This window comes from Dermacentor silvarum, chromosome 11, assembly GCF_013339745.2.
Source record: "Dermacentor silvarum isolate Dsil-2018 chromosome 11, BIME_Dsil_1.4, whole genome shotgun sequence".
In the NCBI taxonomy this organism is placed as follows: domain Eukaryota; kingdom Metazoa; phylum Arthropoda; class Arachnida; order Ixodida; family Ixodidae; genus Dermacentor; species Dermacentor silvarum.
Window position 1 is genome coordinate 3,605,511 of NC_051164.1, and position 20,412 is coordinate 3,625,922.

The 20,412-nt window shown below is 49.6% G+C and overlaps 1 protein-coding gene across 4 annotated transcripts in view; it reads right to left on the reverse strand.

Annotated features, from left to right (window-relative positions):
* The window catches only part of LOC119432389 (WASH complex subunit 2), a 545,737-nt gene that overhangs the window by 87,876 nt on the left and 437,449 nt on the right, over nt 1–20,412 (reverse strand). For all 4 annotated transcript variants that reach the window (XM_049658605.1, XM_049658606.1, XM_037699556.2 and 1 more), the window contains 2 exons: nt 17,357–17,446; nt 1,419–1,559 (listed from right to left, as the gene is read on the reverse strand). In XM_049658605.1, coding sequence (XP_049514562.1) covers nt 1,419–1,559; nt 17,357–17,446 — 231 coding nt within the window. The remainder of the gene's footprint in view (nt 1–1,418; nt 1,560–17,356; nt 17,447–20,412) is intronic.

Here is a 20,412-nt window from a genome sequence, read left to right on the forward strand (position 1 = left end):
CGAAGATTTGCCGCAGCTTGGTGGTAAACGCTGACCAATCCGCGATGTCAGCTTCGTGGTTGAAATACCCCGTCTTGGCCATGCCGGTCAGATAAAATGCGACGTGCTTCAATTTCTGGGTGTCGGTTCACCGATTGCACGAACTCAGGCAGTCGTAGTTGTCGAGCCATTTGTCGATGTCACCACCGCGGAGTGCCGCAAGGACAGGGGGATCGCATTGAGGGCTCATCACAGTCCAAGAGGGCACCGCAGGCGGAGCCTTCTGTGTGGTAGGGTTAGAGCTGCTGGAAGAGCTGGGGTTGGAAGTGCCCATCGTTGTAGGGGTAGCCGGGTGCAGGCGGCGACTGGAACGTAGCTCCAGGGAGGACGGGAACGCGAGAGGACGTCAGGGTCTCGATGTACCTCCACCTCTTTATAAGACTGAGACTGACCAAGCTGTCAAGCGCTTTTTATTCCAAAAAGGAAACGCTCCAGCTCATGCGCGAAGAAGTAGAAGAACAGCAATGATGATGGCTATGTACAAATGAAAACGACGAAGTACGTTTATAGTCCGTACAATACTAATTTTGTGTCAACGAAGTTCCACCACAACGAAATTTTTCGAGTGTCCCGGGAATTTATTTGTAGCGGGACTCGACAGTAGATGGATCTGAAATGGCCTAAGTGTTGGTGTGAAACAGTGGACAGTGGACATGCAATATGGACATATTTGTGAGGATATTTCATACAGTGTCGAAAGACAAGTGATGAGCAGTTTTATATTACAGAAAGCTCTTAAAAAGGGGGCCATTGTCATGAGTGTGGGCTTGGATTTAGGATAAAGAAGAGCGAGACAAAGAAGAAGTGGCCCTCGAGACATGGAAAAGTGGGACTGGAAGCAGGCAGCGCGTGGGGAAAAGAGGAAGAACGAGGTGGCAGGTCAGTCGGTGACGTGGGCTAGCGAGTCTCCAGCCGAGATGGCAGCTCACAAGACCAACACCAGTCCACTGTCCCTCTAGAGTGGATCACAGTACCCGGACACGCTCGCACTGCAGTTCTGGCCCCGTCCTGTGCCATGGACGCCAGCCCAGGCTTAACCATGTCACCACTCGCGAGCCCCGTCCTGTGCAACGGCAGCCACCTGACTACCGGACCCATTTTGTGTCCCTGCCCAGACACCATCGGAAGTGAGCTACAACATAAACGGTCAGGACTTAATTTACGAGTAGGACTGTACATATCCTATAGTTTGAGTGATCTAACACGTGTGCCTTATTTTTTCAGAGTTGTTTTGTTTGATATTTGTTTTTTTTTTCAACTATACATGTTCATCTTATACGTGCGACTTGTCCCTGTCTGCTTTTAGTTTTGCAGAATTTGTGACACTAACAATCTGGCCTCTATTCACCAGTCATAACCCAGCATTAACAGGGTCTTACCAGAGCAGCAGGAGCATGTGACGATGGAAACATCCTGCCATCAGCAGGGGGACTTTTACTGTCGCCATCTGAAGATCTTGAATCTGCCTGCAACTTCCTCCGTGATGGCAGCCGTCGCTTGGCCTTCACTTTTGCTCGGCTCTGCAATGAAACAATGAGTCTTGTGTTGATCAAGATCTGAGCTCTACAAGTATGCCTGCCGTGCAACATCCGTGGTTCATAAATACAGTAAAAGCTCGTTAATTTGCACCTCGTTAATTCGAATTTTTGAATAATTCGAACTAAGTGGCACAGTCCGGCCATGCTCCATAGAGCCCCATGTATTGAAAAGCTCGTTATTTCGAATGCTAATCCGGGCCGCCACGGATAATTCGAACTGCGCGCCGCCGTAGCCAGCTCGCAGTCTCTGCTGTTAAGCGACAGATGGCGCGACATACGCTATCATCATCGCGTGTTTTTAGGGGGCAGCACTTGCGTTTATTCGCAAATGCTCTGCCGCATCGTCATGGACAGCGGGATACGCAGTGCGTTCGGTGGCAACCCCGAAATCGGCCATTCTCTCCGTCGCCAGTGCAATCGCAACGTCTAACTTCTAAGCCTCTCATTTGTTCTGTAAGCGTCCGTCGCAGACCGACACTGCTCGCGTGCCGCTATGTCGTCGCGTGGAAAATACCGTGCCAAAACGTTGAAGGAAAAAGTGGAAATTCTGCGGGAAGTGGATGCAGGGAAGCAGAGTAAGAATGAAATTGCCAAAAAGCACAATATACCGAGAAGCACGCTGTCGACCTACATCCGCAATAAGAAGACTATTGAGGACTTATACGCGGCTGAAACTTTCGCCAAGGATTGGAAGAGAATTCGTACAGCAAAGCACCCGGACCTGGAGGCAGCGTTGCTCGCATGGATTAAGGAAAAACGGAGCCAGGATATCCCATTGAGTGGCCCCATCATTGTAGCGAAGGCGGCTGATTTTGCGCTACGTCTGAACGTCTCCGACTTCGCCGCTTCGGACGGGTGGACACGACCTCGTTTTCCGCAGTGTGTGCGGCGAAGCCAAAGCCGTAGACGCGGAAACCTGCACCGTGTGGCGGAATGGTGCGCTACTAGACCACCTGAACAGGTATGCACCATCCGATATTTTTAATGCCGACGAGACCGCCTTGTTTTTTAAACTCTTGCCGGACAAAACGATCACCTACAAGGGGGATGTGTGCGCAGGCGGCAAACATTGCAAAGAGCGGGTGACGGTGTTGCTCGGGGCCAATATGACTGGAACCGAGAAGCTCCCCCTATTTGTGATAGGGAAGTCGCAAAAGCCTCGATGTTTTAAGAACATCCGCACGCTACCGGCCGACTATGCAGCAAATAAGAAGGCCTGGATGACGGGCGAGCTTTTCAAGCAGTGGCTGAGGAAACTCGACCGAAAATTTGAGCTCGGCAAGAGGCAGATTCTCCTCCTCGTCGACAACTGCTCGGCGCACAAGGTGGAAGTCGAGTTGAGAGCCACTGAGCTGGTTTTTCTTTTGGCTAACACCACTGCGGCTCTTCAGCCTATGGATCAGGACGTTATAAAAGTTTTGAAAAGCTTTTATAGACGCCACGTTCTCAACAAGTTGCTCCTGTGCTCCGATAATGAGAAGAGCTACACCGTCACTCTGCTCACAGCCCTGCACATGCTTGTGCGTGCCTGGAATCAGGTAACCACAGAAACAATTGCGAATTGTTTCCGGCACTGTGGTTTCGGAGCCCTTAACGCAGACGCAAATGAAGTTGAAGAGGACGTCCGCGCTCCGGTTCATGTACTCGGCGGTTCATGTGCTCGGCGATGTGGACTTCGGCGACTACGTGAATGTCGACAGCTGCGCGGCGGTGTGCGGTGCCGTGACCGATGATGAAATCATCGCCCAAGTCGTCGGCGAAGACGAAAACCCAGCCGTGGACGATGACGACGCGAATGATGAAGATGATGATGATGATGTTGGTGAAACACCGGTACGACCTTCGTTGGCACGTGTTGATGGACGGACTAAATCACGCCTGGCTTTTCTTCAGTTTCGAAGAAGGCGAAGACGATGCTTTCCGGCTCATTCGAGCTCTGGAAGATAAAGCGGCAGCAATCGCTTTCAGAGGCAAAAAGCAGAAAACCATTACGGACTTTTTTTGCAAATAAATGTACCTAGAGGTGCTCTACCTTTTTTTTGACATCAGATGTGGCTTTCTTTAATCACTTTCGTTAGTTCGAATTTCGGTTAATTTGAACTCGTTAAGTGTCCCCGTGAAATTCGAATTAACGAGCTTTTACTGTATGACCAAAAATACTCTTGGTGTTTTGCACAATGGTAGTAACTATGAACCCATAACAACAAGCCCAGATCTACTAGAAGATTGTACAACAGATTTTCTGATATAACGGACCATATTTCTACCTCAGTTTGCTCTACCTATTTTATTAATGCAACGAAGTTCACTTTTAACAGACCGCACTATTGGACTAGAACGGACTATTGGCTACAGTGGACGAAATTAGCGGCAATTGTTTTTCAAAATCTGGCGTACAAAACATACTTCTACCGGGTTGACACGGGCTGCCAACAGACTTGCAAGGGTCAGCGGACAATTGCGGTCTCAATATCTAGCACGCGCATGCACGAGGGAGGAAGGCGGGGTGGAAGCGCGCCGTCTCTTTCGTGCATGAAGCACATGGGGTCGCGGCCGCAAGAGATACAGTGCAGCCACTGTATCTTGAAAGCGATCTTATCTTGAAAGGACAAAGTGCACTCAGTGACGGTAGCTTCGTATGTGCTGTGCTTTCAACGTTTAGCTCGCGTTGAAGCGAGAGATAGCATAAAGGTCAATTCGCTCGCTGCTGCCGCTGCGCTTCCTGACGGCAGCGTTTTGACAGCGAGTTCCCGCGGTCATCGAGCGAGATGTCTTCATGTTTACCTGTGCGCGCATGACACCTTGTTTGTTAATTTAGTTAGCAAGCGAATGTTTACAACTTTATACGGCCGATAAAACTACTATCCTTACTTCGTATAGCTGTCTACTAATTTGCTATCACAACTGATGCTTTGCTTTTCGGGCAAAACGTTTCTCAAGTTCGTCACTCACTCTTAGCAGTAATGTTGTTAGACATAGCGATCAAAGTTTCAGAAGCGAGGCGTTTCGGATATTACGGACTTCGGAAAAAACGGACATTTTTTGTCGGATAATGAGGGTCCGTTGTAACGTGAGTCGACTGTGTTCAGATTTTGGCAGACATTTGTGGAGAAAAGCGTGAATCTCTATGATATAAGCTCAGTGGAAACAAATCAGGTTTCAGAGTGTTTAATGATACCTTTGATCATGCAGTCACAACACAGGAACATGAAACACCAAGAACAAGAAATAATCCATAGTTAAGAGTATCAAGTACAAAGGGAACTACTGTCGAACCCGACTACAGTTAAACCTGCTTATAATGAACCTCCATATAACGAATTCCTGGATATAACAATGTTTTTCTATTCCCCGCCGTTACTCCATAGAAGCACATGTATTTGAGACCTCTACGTAACTAAGTGGCAGCAGGAGACCCACTCGAAATAACGAATTTTCCCCGCCGACAACCTAGACATTTCGCCCCAAATTTTGTCATTTTGGCGTGAGCAGCAACCGGAAGCACCTTCGCCGCCGCGACAGAATGTGAAGCAAGCGCATGTGTGCGTGCGTGCGTGCGAGTGTGTGCGAGGCGTGCCTGCATCCCTCGACCCAGCAATCGTGCCGCCGCGGGCGTGACCTTTCCCCCTCCCTTTATTCAAACCTGATCCTGCCGTTTGCTGCAACTGGCTTTGCCCGCCAAGCCGGCACTATCCTTTTCCAGTTAATGTTACCGACGCGCTGGCAGACGGTGTGAGCGCAGACACGCGCTGTCAAATGCTGGCAGCCTGTGCAAGCGCCGCTGCAGAAGCGAGCGAAGTGACCTTCGTGCTGTTGTCTATTGCTTCAACGCAAACTGAGCGCGGAGAACACACAGCACACACAAAGCTACGAGCCTCCGACGCACCTACACTGCCTAGACTCTGCCCCTACGCAGATCGCTGTCAAGATACGGCCTGCGCGCTGCCGCGCAGTACGCAGTTGATGTCAGAGTACAGTACAATGCAGCCCGCTATCCCTCCCCCTCTCGCTCCCTCGCCGGCGCCTCGAGCGCAACGGAAGAAGGCACGCTTCGTCCATGCTTTTCTTTCTTGCTTAAGACTTAGAGATTGACTCCAACCAAATAAGGAAATTTACTAGCCCGACGTTTCGGAACCAATTCGGCTCCTTCTTCAGGGGGTATTCTTCGGAGGTGGCGGTGTGCCGCTTTTAAAAGGTCCGTCGTAACAAAGGAGAAGAAGGGGGAGAGAGCGTAAGGTGCGGAGACACTTGGCGGGGCACCTGCTCTAGACAGACAAAATAGGTGGTGGGGGTGGGGTGGGGGGGCTTCGGCGTCGCTGGTCGGCTGGGTTGACCGATGCTGGGCGCCCTTTAGTCGCGGGAATGCGTTGACGAAAGACAGGGGGTCCTTTCTTCCCTTCGTCGCGTCTGCAAGGCCATGAACATACAAAGAAGGAAGAATGCCCTTCACGCGGTTTATATTACCCGCCGTGTTCTGAATGTGCCAAGACTCGAGTAGTAGCCTTTTTCGCCAGTTTGTCTCTGTTTGAAGGATTTGGGTTTCTTGGAAAGAAATCTTGTGGTCGGCGTCTTCAGAATGTTTGGCGACGCCACTGCATATTCGGTTGAATGTTCCAACGTCAATTTCATGTTGTCTGATTCTTTCTTTTAGATTTTTGGTTTCCCCGATGTACGACGCCGGACAGTCAGCACAGCTGATTTTATAGACGACGCCTTGAGCTTTTTCTTTTGGTGGACGGTCTTTTGGTTTAGGAATGAGGATATTCAAAGTGTTCATCGGTTCATGGGCGACTTTGAGGCCTTCTTTTTTCAATATTCGGCTGAGAGCTTCGCTGGTACCTTTGACGTATGGGATGGACACTCGTTTCTGTGGTCGAGGGGGAGTTAACTGTTGGAGGTCTCGTAGTTTGTTTTTTCTTTTTTTGTTGTCGGGTTGTTTTTCGAATGAATTCCGTTGTATAGCCGTTCCTTTTGAGTTCGTTGAGAACCGTTCTCCTTTCTTTCTTTTGATCTGATTCCAATGTGCAATGAGTTTCCACTCTTTTCAATAAAGAATTTACGACCGATGTCTTGTGGTTTGCCGGATGGTTGGATGCGAAGTGTAGGTAGCGGCCTGTGTGGGTTGGTTTTCGGTAGACTGAGAATTTTAGATTGCCGTTGGTTCGTGTAACTTGTACATCTAGGAATGGTAACGATCCGTTTTGTTCGCGCTCCGACGTGAACTGTATATCCGGGTCTATGGAATTTAAATGGGTCTGCAGGTTTTCGACTTGCGACTCCTTCACGATACAGAAGCAATCATCCGTGTACCTGAGGAAAACTTTTGGCAATCTAAAATTCACAGCCTACCGAAAACCAACCCACACAGGCCGCTACCTACACTTCGCATCCAACCATCCGGCAAACCACAAGGCATCGGTCGTAAATTCTTTATTGAAAAGAGTCGAAACTCATTGCACATTGGAATCAGATCAAAAGAAAGAAAGGAGAATGGTTCTCAACGAACTCAAAAGGAACGGCTATACAACGGAATTCATTAGAAAAACAACCCGACAACAAAAAAAGAAAAAACAAACTACGAGACCTCCAACCGTTAACTCCCCCTCGACCACAGAAACGAGTGTCCATCCCATACGTCAAAGGTACCAGCGAAGCTCTCAGCCGAATATTGAAAAAAGAAGGCCTCAAAGTCGCGCATAAACCGATGAACACTTTGAATATCCTCATTCCTAAACCAAAAGACCGTCCACCAAAAGAAAAAGCTCAAGGCGTCGTCTATAAAATCAGCTGTGCCGACTGTCCCGCGTCGTACATCAGGGAGACCAAAAATCTAAAAGAAAGAATCAGACAACATGAAAACGACGTCAGAACATTCAACCGAATACGCAGCGCCGTCGCTGAACATTCCCAAGACGCCGACCACAAGATTTCTTTCCAAGAAACCCAAATCCTTCAAACAGAGATAAACTGGCGAAAAAGGCTACTACTCGAGTCTTGGCACATTCACAACACGGCGGATAATATAAACCGCGTGAAGGGCATTCTTCCTTCTTTGTATGTTCATGGCCTTGCAGACGCGACGAAGGGAAGAAGGACCCCCCCGCTCTAGGTCAGCAACACCAAAACAACTCGTCCACCCCCCCCCCCCCCCTGTCTCTCGTCAACGCATTCCCGCGACTAAAGGGCGCCCAGCATCGGTCAACCCAGCCGACCAGCGACGCCGAAGCCCCCCCCCCCCCCCCACCCCCACCACCTATTTTGTCTGTCTAGAGCAGGTGCCCTGCCAAGTGTCTCCGTACCTTACGCTCTCTCCCCCTTCCTCTCCTTTGTTACGACGGACCTTTTAAAAGTGGCACACCGCCACCTCCGAAGAATACCCCCTGAAGAAGGAGCCGAATTGGTTCCGAAACGTCGGGCTAGTAAATTTCCTTATTTGGTTGGAGTCAATCTCTAAGTCTTAATCAATTTTTCCAACCAGACAGGCAATTCTGTCGAAATGTTTAGCTTTTCTTTCTTGCGCACGCGAGATTTAGAAGCGGTCGTCGGCTCCCCTCGCACGTTTTCACTCGCACATACAGCATACAGCGCGCGGCGACTGCTTTATCGCCCTTGGACTTTATATGGAACATCTATGAGCCAAAACCAATTTTAGGGCCATAACGCGTCATAGACACCATCTTTAGATAGCAAATACGGATCTCAAGGGCCATACTTTTGCTGGCGGAAACCGAAAATACGTCACAGTTGCACCCCCGGCACTTTGGGCGGCCAATGCCATCGTCAAGCTACCAAGCCAAGCGACACGAAAAGTCAAAATGGCCGCTCATGCCAGCACGGGGTGGCAGTTTGCAACATATGATGCGGGAACTGTCCCACAGTTGCGACGCAACAGCGGGGTTACCAATGTATTGGGTTCTATGGGAGCTGTGCCGGGACCGACCAAAAACGACGTAACAGCTGGGAAAACGCAGCACCCGGGAACGTAACAGCGGGGTTCTACTGTAACACTATACGACGCTGCGACACCATCATGACGCTTGCTCTTCGTTTACGATGCCTCGCGCTTGTGCAAAATGACACGCGTCCACGCATCCAGTACCTGGTGTGACATTCCAAGGATGAGTGCTTCTACGAAAATGGAAAACGGGTGGGCGTTACAATCAAGGGCGCGTTAGAATCGAGTAAATACGATAAGCGTTTCTTTTTTCGAATTTTCACGTTGAACCTGCATATAACGAAATCCTCTTTATAAAGAAGTTTTTCGGGAATTTGTGACTTTCGTTATATCCAGGTTTAACTGTATATTGAACCTGTTTACACCAAATTATCTCTGATATCGAACAATTTCGCACACTGCAATGTAACAATAAGAATATTGTGACGTCACAGTAAGGTCGGACCTTTATTGAGCCCGGGAGACGACACGGCGAAGAAGGGCGGCGTCCACAACCAGCCTGAACAGCCTTCGACAGTCCACGCTGATGATGATGCGCCCACACACGCGATGAAGATGAGGGGCACACGCATGATGATGATAATGTACAGATGATGAAGAAGTGCACAATAAATGCCCACACTAATTTCCCTCGCGCGAAAGCGGCCATCCTGGCCGCTGCCTAAAGGTACGGGGAACGCCGCGTGAAGGGCTTCATACGAGAAACGTGGACCACTTCGGTAGAGCGGCAACGGCGGTCAGTTGAGGAAACAACAGGGGTCACGCGATAATTAACTGGAGAAGTCATTTCCAGAACCCTGTAGGGGCCAATAAACTGACACTGAAACTTCTCCAACAACCCAGGAGTGCGAACTGGTGTCCAGAGCAGCACTTCATCGCCAGGCTGGTAGAATACTACGTGATGATATGCGTCATAATGATCCTTGTGGTCCCGCTGCATGGCTGCGGTGTTGACGCGGGCATGCTGGTGACAATGGACGAGGCGGGAAACATATTCTTTGCAGGAAGATCGAGATGAACTGACAGGGGCAGAGAAGAAAGAAACATCAAGAAAGGAACTGGGTGAACGGCCATAAACAAGGTAGAATGGCGAGTAACCGGTTGTGCGTTGAACGGCGGTGTTATACGCGAAGGTGACGAATGGCAAAATTGTGTCCCAGTTTCTGTGATCGGGTTGAATATAGGCGGCTATCATGTCAGAGAGCGTACGATGAAACCCCTCAGTCAGGCCGTTGGTCTGAGGATGATAACTTGATGTAGTCTTGTGAGTGGTGCCAGAGGCTTTGAGCACTTCGCCTACTAGTTGGGAAAGGAATGTCTTTCCGCGGTCGCTCAGAAGAACACGAGGGGCGCCATGGCGCAGGATGATGTATTGAAGAATGAAGGCAGCGACTTCGGAAGCCGATGTTGAACTTACACAGGCTGTTTCGGCATAGCGCATCAGGTGGTCGACGGCGGTCACTATCCATCGACTACCGGCGGGAGTCATGGGAAGTGGCCCATATAGATCGATGCCAACAACCTCAAATGGTTGCGCAGGACATCAGACTGGTAGTAGTTGTCCGGCAGGAGCTGATGTTGGACGTTTGCGACGCTGACAAATGGCGCAGGAAGTGACGTATCTCGCCACGCTGGTAGACAGGCCAGGCCAGTAGAAGCGACTTCTTATGCGGTCGTAAGTTTTCTGGATGCCAAGGTGGCCAGCAGTCAAATCGTCATGAAAGGCCTGAAGGACACGTGCACGAAGGCAACGAGGTAGCACGGGCAACCAGCGTCGTCCATCAGGATGGTGGATGCGGCGGTACAGCACAGAGTTTTCCAGCTTAAATTGTGTCAGCTGTCGACGAATCCGGGCGTTAGGCGGGCACGAAGCTCCACGAAGGTGGTCTATAATACGGCGACAGTACGAGTCAGCGAGTTGTTGAGACGAAAATTATGCATGGTCTTGCGAAGGGAGATGATCAAGAGTGGCGAAGGACAAAACCGCCGTAGAAGAGACGTCAGTGAGTGCGTCACTGGAGGCGGTGGCGGAACCATTGATGAGTGCGGCTGGAGGAAGCGGGCAGCGAGAAAGAGCGTCTGCGTCTTGGTGCTTCTTACCAGACTTGTAGATGATTTCAAAGTCATATTCTTGGAGACGAAGAATCCAGCGGCCAAGACGCCCTGACAAGTTCTTGAGTGTGGAAAGCCAGCATAAGGCGTGGTGATCCGTCACGATGGTAAAATGGCGACCGTGGAGATAAGGGCGAAATTTCTGGACGGACCAAACGACAGCGAGGCACTCCTGGTCGGTGATGGTATAGTTCTTCTCGGCAGGTGTGAGCACGCGGCTGGCATACGCAACGACTCTCTCACGCGAAGAGTTGTCTCGCTGGAGGAGCACAGCACTGATGCCATGGCCGCTAGCATCCGTATGCAAGAGTGTGGGAGCAGTCTCATCAAAATGACACAGGACAGGTTCGGATGTGAGGGCGCCCTTTAGCTGGTCAAAGGCAGATTCACATTCAGGTGACCACACGAAGGGAGCACTAGAACGAAGTAAGTGGTGTAAAGGTGCAGCTATAGAGGCGAAATCGCGAATAAATCGGCGAAAATAGGAAGCGATGCCGAGGAAACTGCGTAGGTCCTTGGTCTTTTCTGGACGAGGAAAGTGAAGCACCGCCAAAATCTTGTCAGGATCAGGTCGAATACCATCCTTGCTTACAATATGACCTAAGACCTTGATCATCTTGCTTGCAAAATGACACTTTTTGGTGTTGAGCTGAAGACCAGCACTGGCTATGCACGTGAGAACCTCGTCGAGACGTTGCAGGTGCTGTGCAAATGTCGATGAGAAAATAACGATATCATCCAGATAGCACAAGCAGGTCTTCCACTTCAGGCCACGCAGAACGGTGTCGATCATGCGCTCAAAAGTTGCGGGAGGATTGCAGAGGCCGAAGGGCATGACGTTGAACTCGTAAAGACCATCTGGGGTTGCAAACGCTGTTTTTTCTTTGTCGGCTTCGCGCATCGGTATTTGCCAGTAACCTGAACGCAGATCAAGACTGGAGAAGTACTCGGCACCTTGCAGGGAATCGAGGGCATCGTCAATGCGAGGCATGGGGTACACGTCCTTGCGCGTGATCTTGTTGAGCGCTCGGTAATCTACACAGAAACGCACGGAGCCATCTTTTTTTCGGACCAAAACAATGGGAGACGACCAAGGGCTAGCAGAGGGGCGAATTATCTCACATTGCAGCATGTCGGCGACGTTTTGCTCAATAATTTTGCGCTCAGCTAGAGACGATACGGCCGGCGACACACGATGGATCTGCCGTCTGTCTGAATCCGATGAGCTGTGGCGGTCGTCTGTCCCAATGTCGAAGAATGGGCGTCAAATGAACCTTCATGCTTCTTCAACAAGGCAAGGAGCTGTTGCGTCTGTGAAGGGGTCAAGTCCGAGCTGATTACAGCAGCAAGAGCGAAGGTAGAGGCAGAATGTCCAGCAGGAGGGATTTCAGAGGGAGCAGCCTTGAGGGGAACGACGGAGAGAGGCTCGGAATCAGCAACGCATGCCAAAGTGGTGCCTTTAGGAAGTAGAATTTTCTCAGGTGTTGTGTTCCTTGCTTCTCGAAGCGCAGAACCATTATCAAACCTAACTAGGCCTGAAACAATGGCTATCCCTTTTGTGAGCCAACGCGCACAAGGTAACATTAACACATCGCCATGGTCGATGGCGTCGGACGTGATGGTCAGAATTTGCTGCCAGCCTGGGGGTTGCTCGGTATCTTTTGCAGTGAGTAGACGAAGTGGCTGGTGCGGTTCATCACCTAGCGAAGTCGGTGTCGGTCATATGTACGACACCTTGCCCACAACATATAGCAGCAGAAGCAGAGGCAAGGAAATCCCATCCTAGAATGAGCTGGTGGGAGCAGGGCGACAGCACAGCAAATTGTATGTAGTGGACGACGCCATCGATGAATACACGCACTGTAGAAAACGCGGAAGGGCGGATTGTTTTCCCTTGAGCTGCAACAAGCGCGGGTCCATCATAAGGCGTTGTAACTTTCCTGAGACGCCTACACAAATCGGGATGCATAACAGATAAAGTCGCACCGGTGTCCACCAAAGCTTCAACGTGCACACCTTCAACAAACACGGACATCATCACGGGCGCGCTGGAGGAATTGTAGTCCTGTCGGTGAATGCAGTTTTTCCTCCGAAAACTGCATTACTTAGTTTTCCGGGTGGCGGTCAGAGGTGAAAGAGGCAGGCCGAAGTGGTGACGAGGAGTGGCGGAAGGGCGATGGTGATCGGCGTCTGGTGGTACGGTAACCATTCGGCGTATCGGTCGTTGTGGGCGGAGATGGGGAACGGTACGGAGGGGAAGCGTAACGACAGCTTTGGTAAGAGGCCCCACCAGAATACGCATCGCGTTCACACAGGTCGTACCCGCGACGCTCATCTTGTTGGCGCTTGCGGCAAAAACGTGATATATGGCCGCGATAACCACAGTAATAACAGGTAGGACGAGACGGTCGCCAAGGCGGGTAGTAAGGGGCGCTCGGTGCGCTGTGAGATAGTGCGGTCAGATGGGGCGATGACGGCTCAATTGGTATTGAGGGGACATTGGCCGGAGGAGCGACACCAACCTGCGTGTATGTGGGTAGAGGCAACGTTGGACGTACACTAGTCGGAGGCGCGGCAGCAACCTGCGCGTATGTTGGTACGGTGCGAGGGGCCAGAGAGTCCACATTCACAGAGCAGGTCATTGACGCAAGTTCCTCTCTGATGACGTCGCGCAATGCTGCACCAGAAGGCTGAGCAGGAATCATCAACGAAGATGACAAGCCAAGTGACTGAAGTTCTTCGCGTATGATCGCCCGGATCATCAAGAGCAAGTCGGGGTCTGCCGCAGAACGGTGTTCGCTGAAGTCCGGCTGCAAGCGTACGGACTCGAGCTCGTCGAGGCGCTGGCATGTCAAGACGATGTCAGCGACGGTAGCTGGGTTCTTGACGGCGAGCGCGTTGAAGGCCACAGTCCCAATACCTTTAAGAACGTGGCGTATCCTGTCTGACTCAGCCATGGCAACATAGACACGGTGACAGAGTGCAAGCACATCCTCGATGTACGATGTGTAGGACTCGCCGGAGTGTTGTTTGCGAGCATCCAGAGTTTTCTTCGCAAGGGCGGAGCGAACTGCCGGCGTGCCAAAAACTTGCCGTAGTTGCTGCTTGAAGTTCGTCCAATCGGTGAAATCAACCTCATGGTTGAAAAACCAGGTCTTCACCACACCGGTCAGGTAGAACGAGATATGGCAGAGCTTGTGGGGAGCATCCCACCGATTAGCAGAGCTTACGCGCTCGTAATCATCCAGCCAGTCCTCAGCATCTTCACCATGAAGACCAGCGAACAGATGGGGATCGCGCTGGTGGCCGCTGATGATCACAGAAGGTTAGGGGCACACGCATGATGATGATAATGTACAGATGATGAAGAAGTGCACAATAAATGCCCACAATATATAGAAAGAAATATGGTTCTATCGCACAAAAATAGCAGCCACTACCGATACAAATACAAATATTAAATACAAATACTTAGGTGTCACATTCACTAACAGATTATCTTGGTCAGACCATATTTCCCTTACATGTTCAGCAGCTTTGCGCAAATCATGGTTCTTGAAAACTCTCAGACTGTAAGGTCGCTTCCTCGGCTACACTCTGACGATGGGAGTACGGGGAGCACGGCCACGAAGCTCGTGACGCTGGCAAGGCCCAGCTGTGGCTGTAGGCTCCTGGGACCGGCTGCTGCTGCTCACGGTCGTTCCGGTATTCTTCGCAAGAATCCCACCTCCTCGGCCGAGCCAGATCAACCGATAATCGCCGGGACACCGGGCCACCATGCAGATAGACGGAGGGTGAAGAACGCTTCGTTAAGCCTAACCGGGGAGTTGCCCCGTCAGCGGCTGCTACCGGGGCACCAGCCCCGTACTCGGTCAGGTCGACGAAACCACGAGTCGTCGGCACTTACGGCATCAGTGACACTTCGAACGAATACGACGTGGACTCGACGAGAAGAGCTTCAAACCGACGGTCTGTAAGAACCATCATTTCTGCATTGAGGTGCAGTCAGGCCGAGTCTAGGGTGGCCAGACTTTGATATGAGTCAGGGCTAAGACTGACTTAGAGACTTTAAGACGGAGCTAGGCTCTGAGACAGTCCACTTTACGAGATAGAGTGTATAGCCGTTCCTTGTTTATATGAGCATTTTTTGGTAGTTTTGTATGCGATTGGAGGTTATAATGGTTAAGTGAATATTTTAGTTGAGTTGTGTATTTAGTCTGAGTCATAGTTTAGTTGTTGAGTGAGCATGTTTGTTGAGCTCTGCCTTTAGTTTTGTGCGCCTTATGCTTTTCCCGCTTTTGTTCATATTAAATCCTTGTTTGCCGTGCTGTCAGTCTTATCTCTTCTCCATCGGGCATAACACCTGCGTGCAACCCTTCTGCTCCCGAGTAGCAGTTACAAGCAGCCAGGCGAACTGCCAACACCCCCTCAGGAAAAGTGGTTTGGCCTGGCTGCATCTGTGCAGCTCTACGGGAGTATACTAGCTGGTACCAGCTCTAAAGCGAAATCGCACCGCGGGCGGGCACCCCCCCCAAAAATGATCATGGCCTGCCCTGATGGTGCGTTGGAGACAACATTCTGCTTTCTGACGCCATTCATGTGGTCATTCAGTCGTCTTTCAAAATTCCGATATAAACATAGTCACAGCCTGTGCAGGAAATTCTGTAAACAACACCTGAAAACTTTTCATTCTGCGAAGGCACGGTCATCAACTAAGATGCCTCTGAACTGTTCAAGGTGCACCGCGAACTTTCAAGCTGAGGGTACCCTGTTATTTACTTTGTAGAATGGCGCATATGCAACAGTGCTTCATCAAGCACGGCGCAGCCCACACCGCCGTCCCCTATGTGCCAGGGATCAGTGAGGCGTTGGCACAGGTTCTGCGGACATTTGATGTACACATTGTGCATGTTCCCACCCATAAGCTGAAGCATGATCTGGTGCACGTGAAAGACCGGCTGAAATATGAAAAGTTTCCAGGCATTGTTTATAGAATTCCCTGCGTACACTGTGACTATGTTTATATCGGCGAGAGTGGAAATTTGGAAAGACTGAAAAACCACATAATGGCGTCAGAAAGAAGAGCGTTGTCTCCAACTAACTTACGGAACACATGGCAATCTCTAATCATGAGGTTGACTAGGCCAAGGCCAACATCATCGCAAAAGAAAAAAACTGGTGTTCTCGTCAGTATCTGGAATCACTTCTTATCTGGACTATGAAAAAAAATGCTAAACAGGAACGATGGCAATCTTCCACAGGCATACGCTAAGTGCCTTGGTGATGTACTAAAACGGACATAAGCTCGCCTCGTCGAGCCACTTTTTTTGTGTGTGTGAACAAGGCTTTCATATGGAAGCCGAAATCTTTTCATTTTTGGTCGGCGCTTTACTGTTTCCTTTCACTATGCCCCCTGCCACGTTACAGTGGCATAGCTTACTTGAGGTAAGTGCCCTAGCCTCTTCCTTGCTTCATAGAAATATACTTTTTTTACTTCATGGTGATTGCAATGATTTCTTTTTCTCTGTTCTAGCAAGGGCAGCTCCGTGAGTAAGCTGGATGGTCTCGCTTGCAATTGGCACAGGAGCATTGCAGTTGTCAGAGGGATGGTCGTTGGCACTACACTTCGCACATGGTTCTTTGCCTCTACATGATTGCGACGCATGCCCGAACCTCTGGCACTTGAAGCACGGCCTCGGGTACAGTATGCAGGGTCTGATATTGATTTTCACATATCCTGTGTCAAGTGAACTGGGCACAGTACAGGTACCAAATGCGAGTATCATGTGTTTCATGCGAATCTGCTCGTCATTTTGCCAGAGCATTCTCTGTATCTTAATGACATTTTGCTCTTGTAGTTCTTCAAGAAGCTCTTCGCCACTAAGGCTTAGGAAATCTTCTGATATTACTCCCCTGCTTGTGTTGAGCGATTGATGCGCACAGATTGTCATTTTAATGTCACCGATACTGCAGAGTTCGGCGAGCTTTTCAACTTCTTTCTTTGTCAGTTTGAGGAGGAGGTCTCCCCTTGCCATCTTTGAGGCTTTGTAGCCAGGTGCAATCGTGCTTCGCTAGGCATTTAGTGACTAGGAAGGGCGACAGTTTTCGTACAGTTGTGTTTCCTTCACTGTGAACAACAGGGTACTTGGGAAAATGTCCTCATTTTCTTTCAGAATATACTGGAAGGCTGCTGGAAAGGGGACAATCTTGAAGGGGTTAGAAGGGGGGGGGGGAGCATTTGCCATAGAAACCTTGGTATATTCGGTGGCAATGGTAACCGCCCACCACAGAGCCCAGAAAGGGGACGTGCGGGCAATCATTTTCAGACCCATTTTCCTTAAAAAAAAAACAAATAAAAAGATATGCACTAGAATAAGGTAAATATGGTCAATCATTCATTGTGACCTGCAATTTTCACTTCTAAATAAGGGCAAGCCAAAAATTGGCATTTTAAGCAAGTGAAGCCCTTGTGCTCACGACATGGATCACTCGTGGGGTAAATAATGTGTGCACTGACCAATCAAGCTTGGGTCAGAGCCAATTTTAATGTTGAAATAATGAAAGTCTTGGCCCATCAAAATGTATGGGTGCCAGCTGGGACATTCAGTATGGATCGAACTAAATAAAAAATCTAATAAATGGGAGTCGAATTAAAGGAAGTTTACTGTAATTCAACTGAATCCTCACGCACGCTCATGAAACAAACTCTCACCTTGGTTGCACTTATGAGAGTCTTGTTCTTGTCAGCAGGTTCGTCGAAGCTCGCTGATACGACCTTTGTGTCCCGAAGTCGACTTGGCGGCTGTTCGTGCAAGCAAGGAAAACCAAAATGTGCTCGCATAGTATAACAACACACATGAAGCAATTCTTTTTATTTAACATAGAAATTTTAGATTGCAATGCCAAAAGAAGAAAAAACACAAATGTGTTTATGTGTAGTGATCCTTATTAGGACACCAATCCTAGAAATGTCTAAAGGGAAAACAGGATAGTCACAATGATGTCTTGAACAGTGGAAAAAAAGGTAACTAGCTTGCTACTTATTACTTTATGATTACTTCTATTACGCAGGCAAACTTTACTTGGAATCTTAAAAATAAAAAAAATCTGGGGTTTTATGTGGCAAAACCACAATATCATTATGCGGATTAATTTTGACCACTAGGGGTACTTCAGTGTCACTGGCGTACCAGTGTGTTCTCCAGTCGGACGTGCGCAGTAATATGAAGTTTCCAGAAGCATATTTTTTTATCTCTCTGGGTTTGCTCGGTCCAGGTTTTTGTTAGCTCGCTGCGGAACATGCCCCTTTGTGGGAGTGGTAGCGCTGTGCGGCGTGCGCATCTGCCAATTGGAGGGCTGGCTCCTGGACTTAGTTCACCGATACCGTGATGATTATCCGTTCAAATATTTGCACCTTAGTGGAAGGACCACTCTTGCGCGTTTCTGCCATCTGCCGTACACTACCGAATGCTATAGCAGGCTTTATTATTTATTTTTTTACCTTGATGCAGCTGTTATTGCAGAATTGTAAGCGTCAGAACGAAACCAGTTAAGAGACAGAAAATGAAGATAGGAATAGAGCATCATACTAAGAGCGCACTGGCCATTATCTGTGTCATTTTTTTCCTTCTCAATAATGGAAAAAAAAAAAAACATTGAGCTCGTTTTAAATACCGTATTTACTCACATAATGAACGCACTTTCTTCCGCAAAAGATATGCGCTAAGTTAGGAGGTGCGTTCATTATGTGGAGTAAAATCTTTAGCGATTTGTTTTCCCGTAGTCACCTCTAAAACAGTTGCAGTTCTGCCTGAAAGGCGAACCATCGATCGCAATAGCAAATGCGTAGACAGCTACACGAAGTAAGGACAATAGTTGTATCAGCTGTATAAACTTGCAAACATTTGCCAACTATGTAGATTATCAAGCATGGTGTCAGCACGCACAGGCAAACATGAAATAATCACAGTTGGACGACCACGAACACACTCTGACAAAATGCTGACGGAAGCAAGCGCGGATGTAACAGCGAGCGAAGTGACCTTGTGGGGATTGAAGGAGGCGTCGGCGCCAATGCGCGGGCTTCACCTGTTCTGCCATCCCCTGCCTTTTCCTCGTCCCGTTCCTAACCGGTTCCCACGGTGGCACTGCGCACGCGGTGGTTTGCGGTGAGGGTGAGGTGCTGACGTCACTACGCAGCCGCGTCGGCTGCTAGCGGCGGAGCATGGCTCTCTTATCTCAGGGACCAGCACACGGTACGTACATGCTTTCCTCTCGTCCGCCGACACCTTTGTGACTAGGACCGGAGCTCCCGCACGGTGCCTTTGCCCGTGCAGGGCAAATGTTTGCAAGTTTATACAGCTGATACAACTATTGTCCTTACTTCGTGTAGCTGTCTACGCATTTGCTATTGCGATCGATGGTTCGCCTTTCAGGCAGAACTGCAACTGTTTTAGAGGTGACTACGGGAAAACAAATCGCTAAAGATTTTACTCCACATAATGTACTTTGTGCTGATCCTTTTCCCAACGCTAAGCCGACGAGCGGTGCCTAGTGCTCGTGTGAGGTTGTACCACGCCGAGCCGCACTAGCTGAAAACCCAAGCCGAAGGAGATTGCACGAGCTATCGCGAGTCGACCCATTGGCCAGAGCTAGAAGCATAGCCGCCGGGACTTTTCCTAGCGGCGTGTCCCAGCTTGAGCCTGTGCTCTCGCCGTGAGTGCTATATGCGCCTGTTATTGGTGTGGGACCTTGGTGTGGGATTGGTGTGTGTCGCCCTTGGTGTGGGACCCCTTTGGTTCCCCGCCCCACGGGCGTTTGTGCAGTGCTGGTGCCGACGCAATCAATAAATGGTTTCCGTGAACTCAGGGCTTTACTGTGTTTTTGTGTGCGTCGCTCGGTAGCCCCTTGCGGCCTCCGAGCTCGCGCGCGAGCGGTCGCGCACGCGTGGCCCTGTGGCTCGCTAAGCTCGAACCCGCGGTGGTTGGTCTCCTGTGAGACACCATGAACCCACAACCTTCGTGCCGTGTATTACTTCAACGCAAACTAAGCGGCGAGAATGGAGCACGTACAAAGGTATATGACAAACACCTGTGGACGCCAAGCTTCTATGAAGCTCTGAAGTATGAGGAACGGTGACATCACACATTGCTGCCACATTCTTTATTTACATGTACTGCACGCAGCAAGAGCTGTCCAAGCAGGAGAGGGTTAGGATGTTAGTAGACAATGTTCAAAAGCATGAACAGCCGTACACACTGCAGCAGCACTGGGCACTGACCGAACGAGAAAAAAAAAGTGCTTGGACGGCTTCGTTCGTGCCAAGCATAGGCGTGATTAGTTCTCGAAGAACTCATGTGCGCAGGCAGCAAACAAGTTTCACAATTTAAGGCGACATTGTTGTGATATAGCCCACAAAAAAAACCTTAATCTGGCAATTTTACGGTGAAGTTGTAGCAGGTGGAGTCACTTAAATATGCTGGCTACCAATGACGTAGATTTATAATCTGATAAAATAAAGCAAGCAGCCAAAAGCTCTATGCGGTGCAACTTTGCAATATTGATAACATGAAAAGGATCCGAAGCTATTGCAGCGTACTCAAGCACTGGGCAAACCAAGAAATTATATGCTTCGAACTTGATATTAGGAGACACATTTAACTTCGTGGGTTCTTGGTGTCTCACAGGAGACCAACCAGCGCGGGTTCGAGCTTAGCGAATCACAGGGCCATGTCAGCCGTCGCCTCCAGCACCACTGCGCGCGAGCTC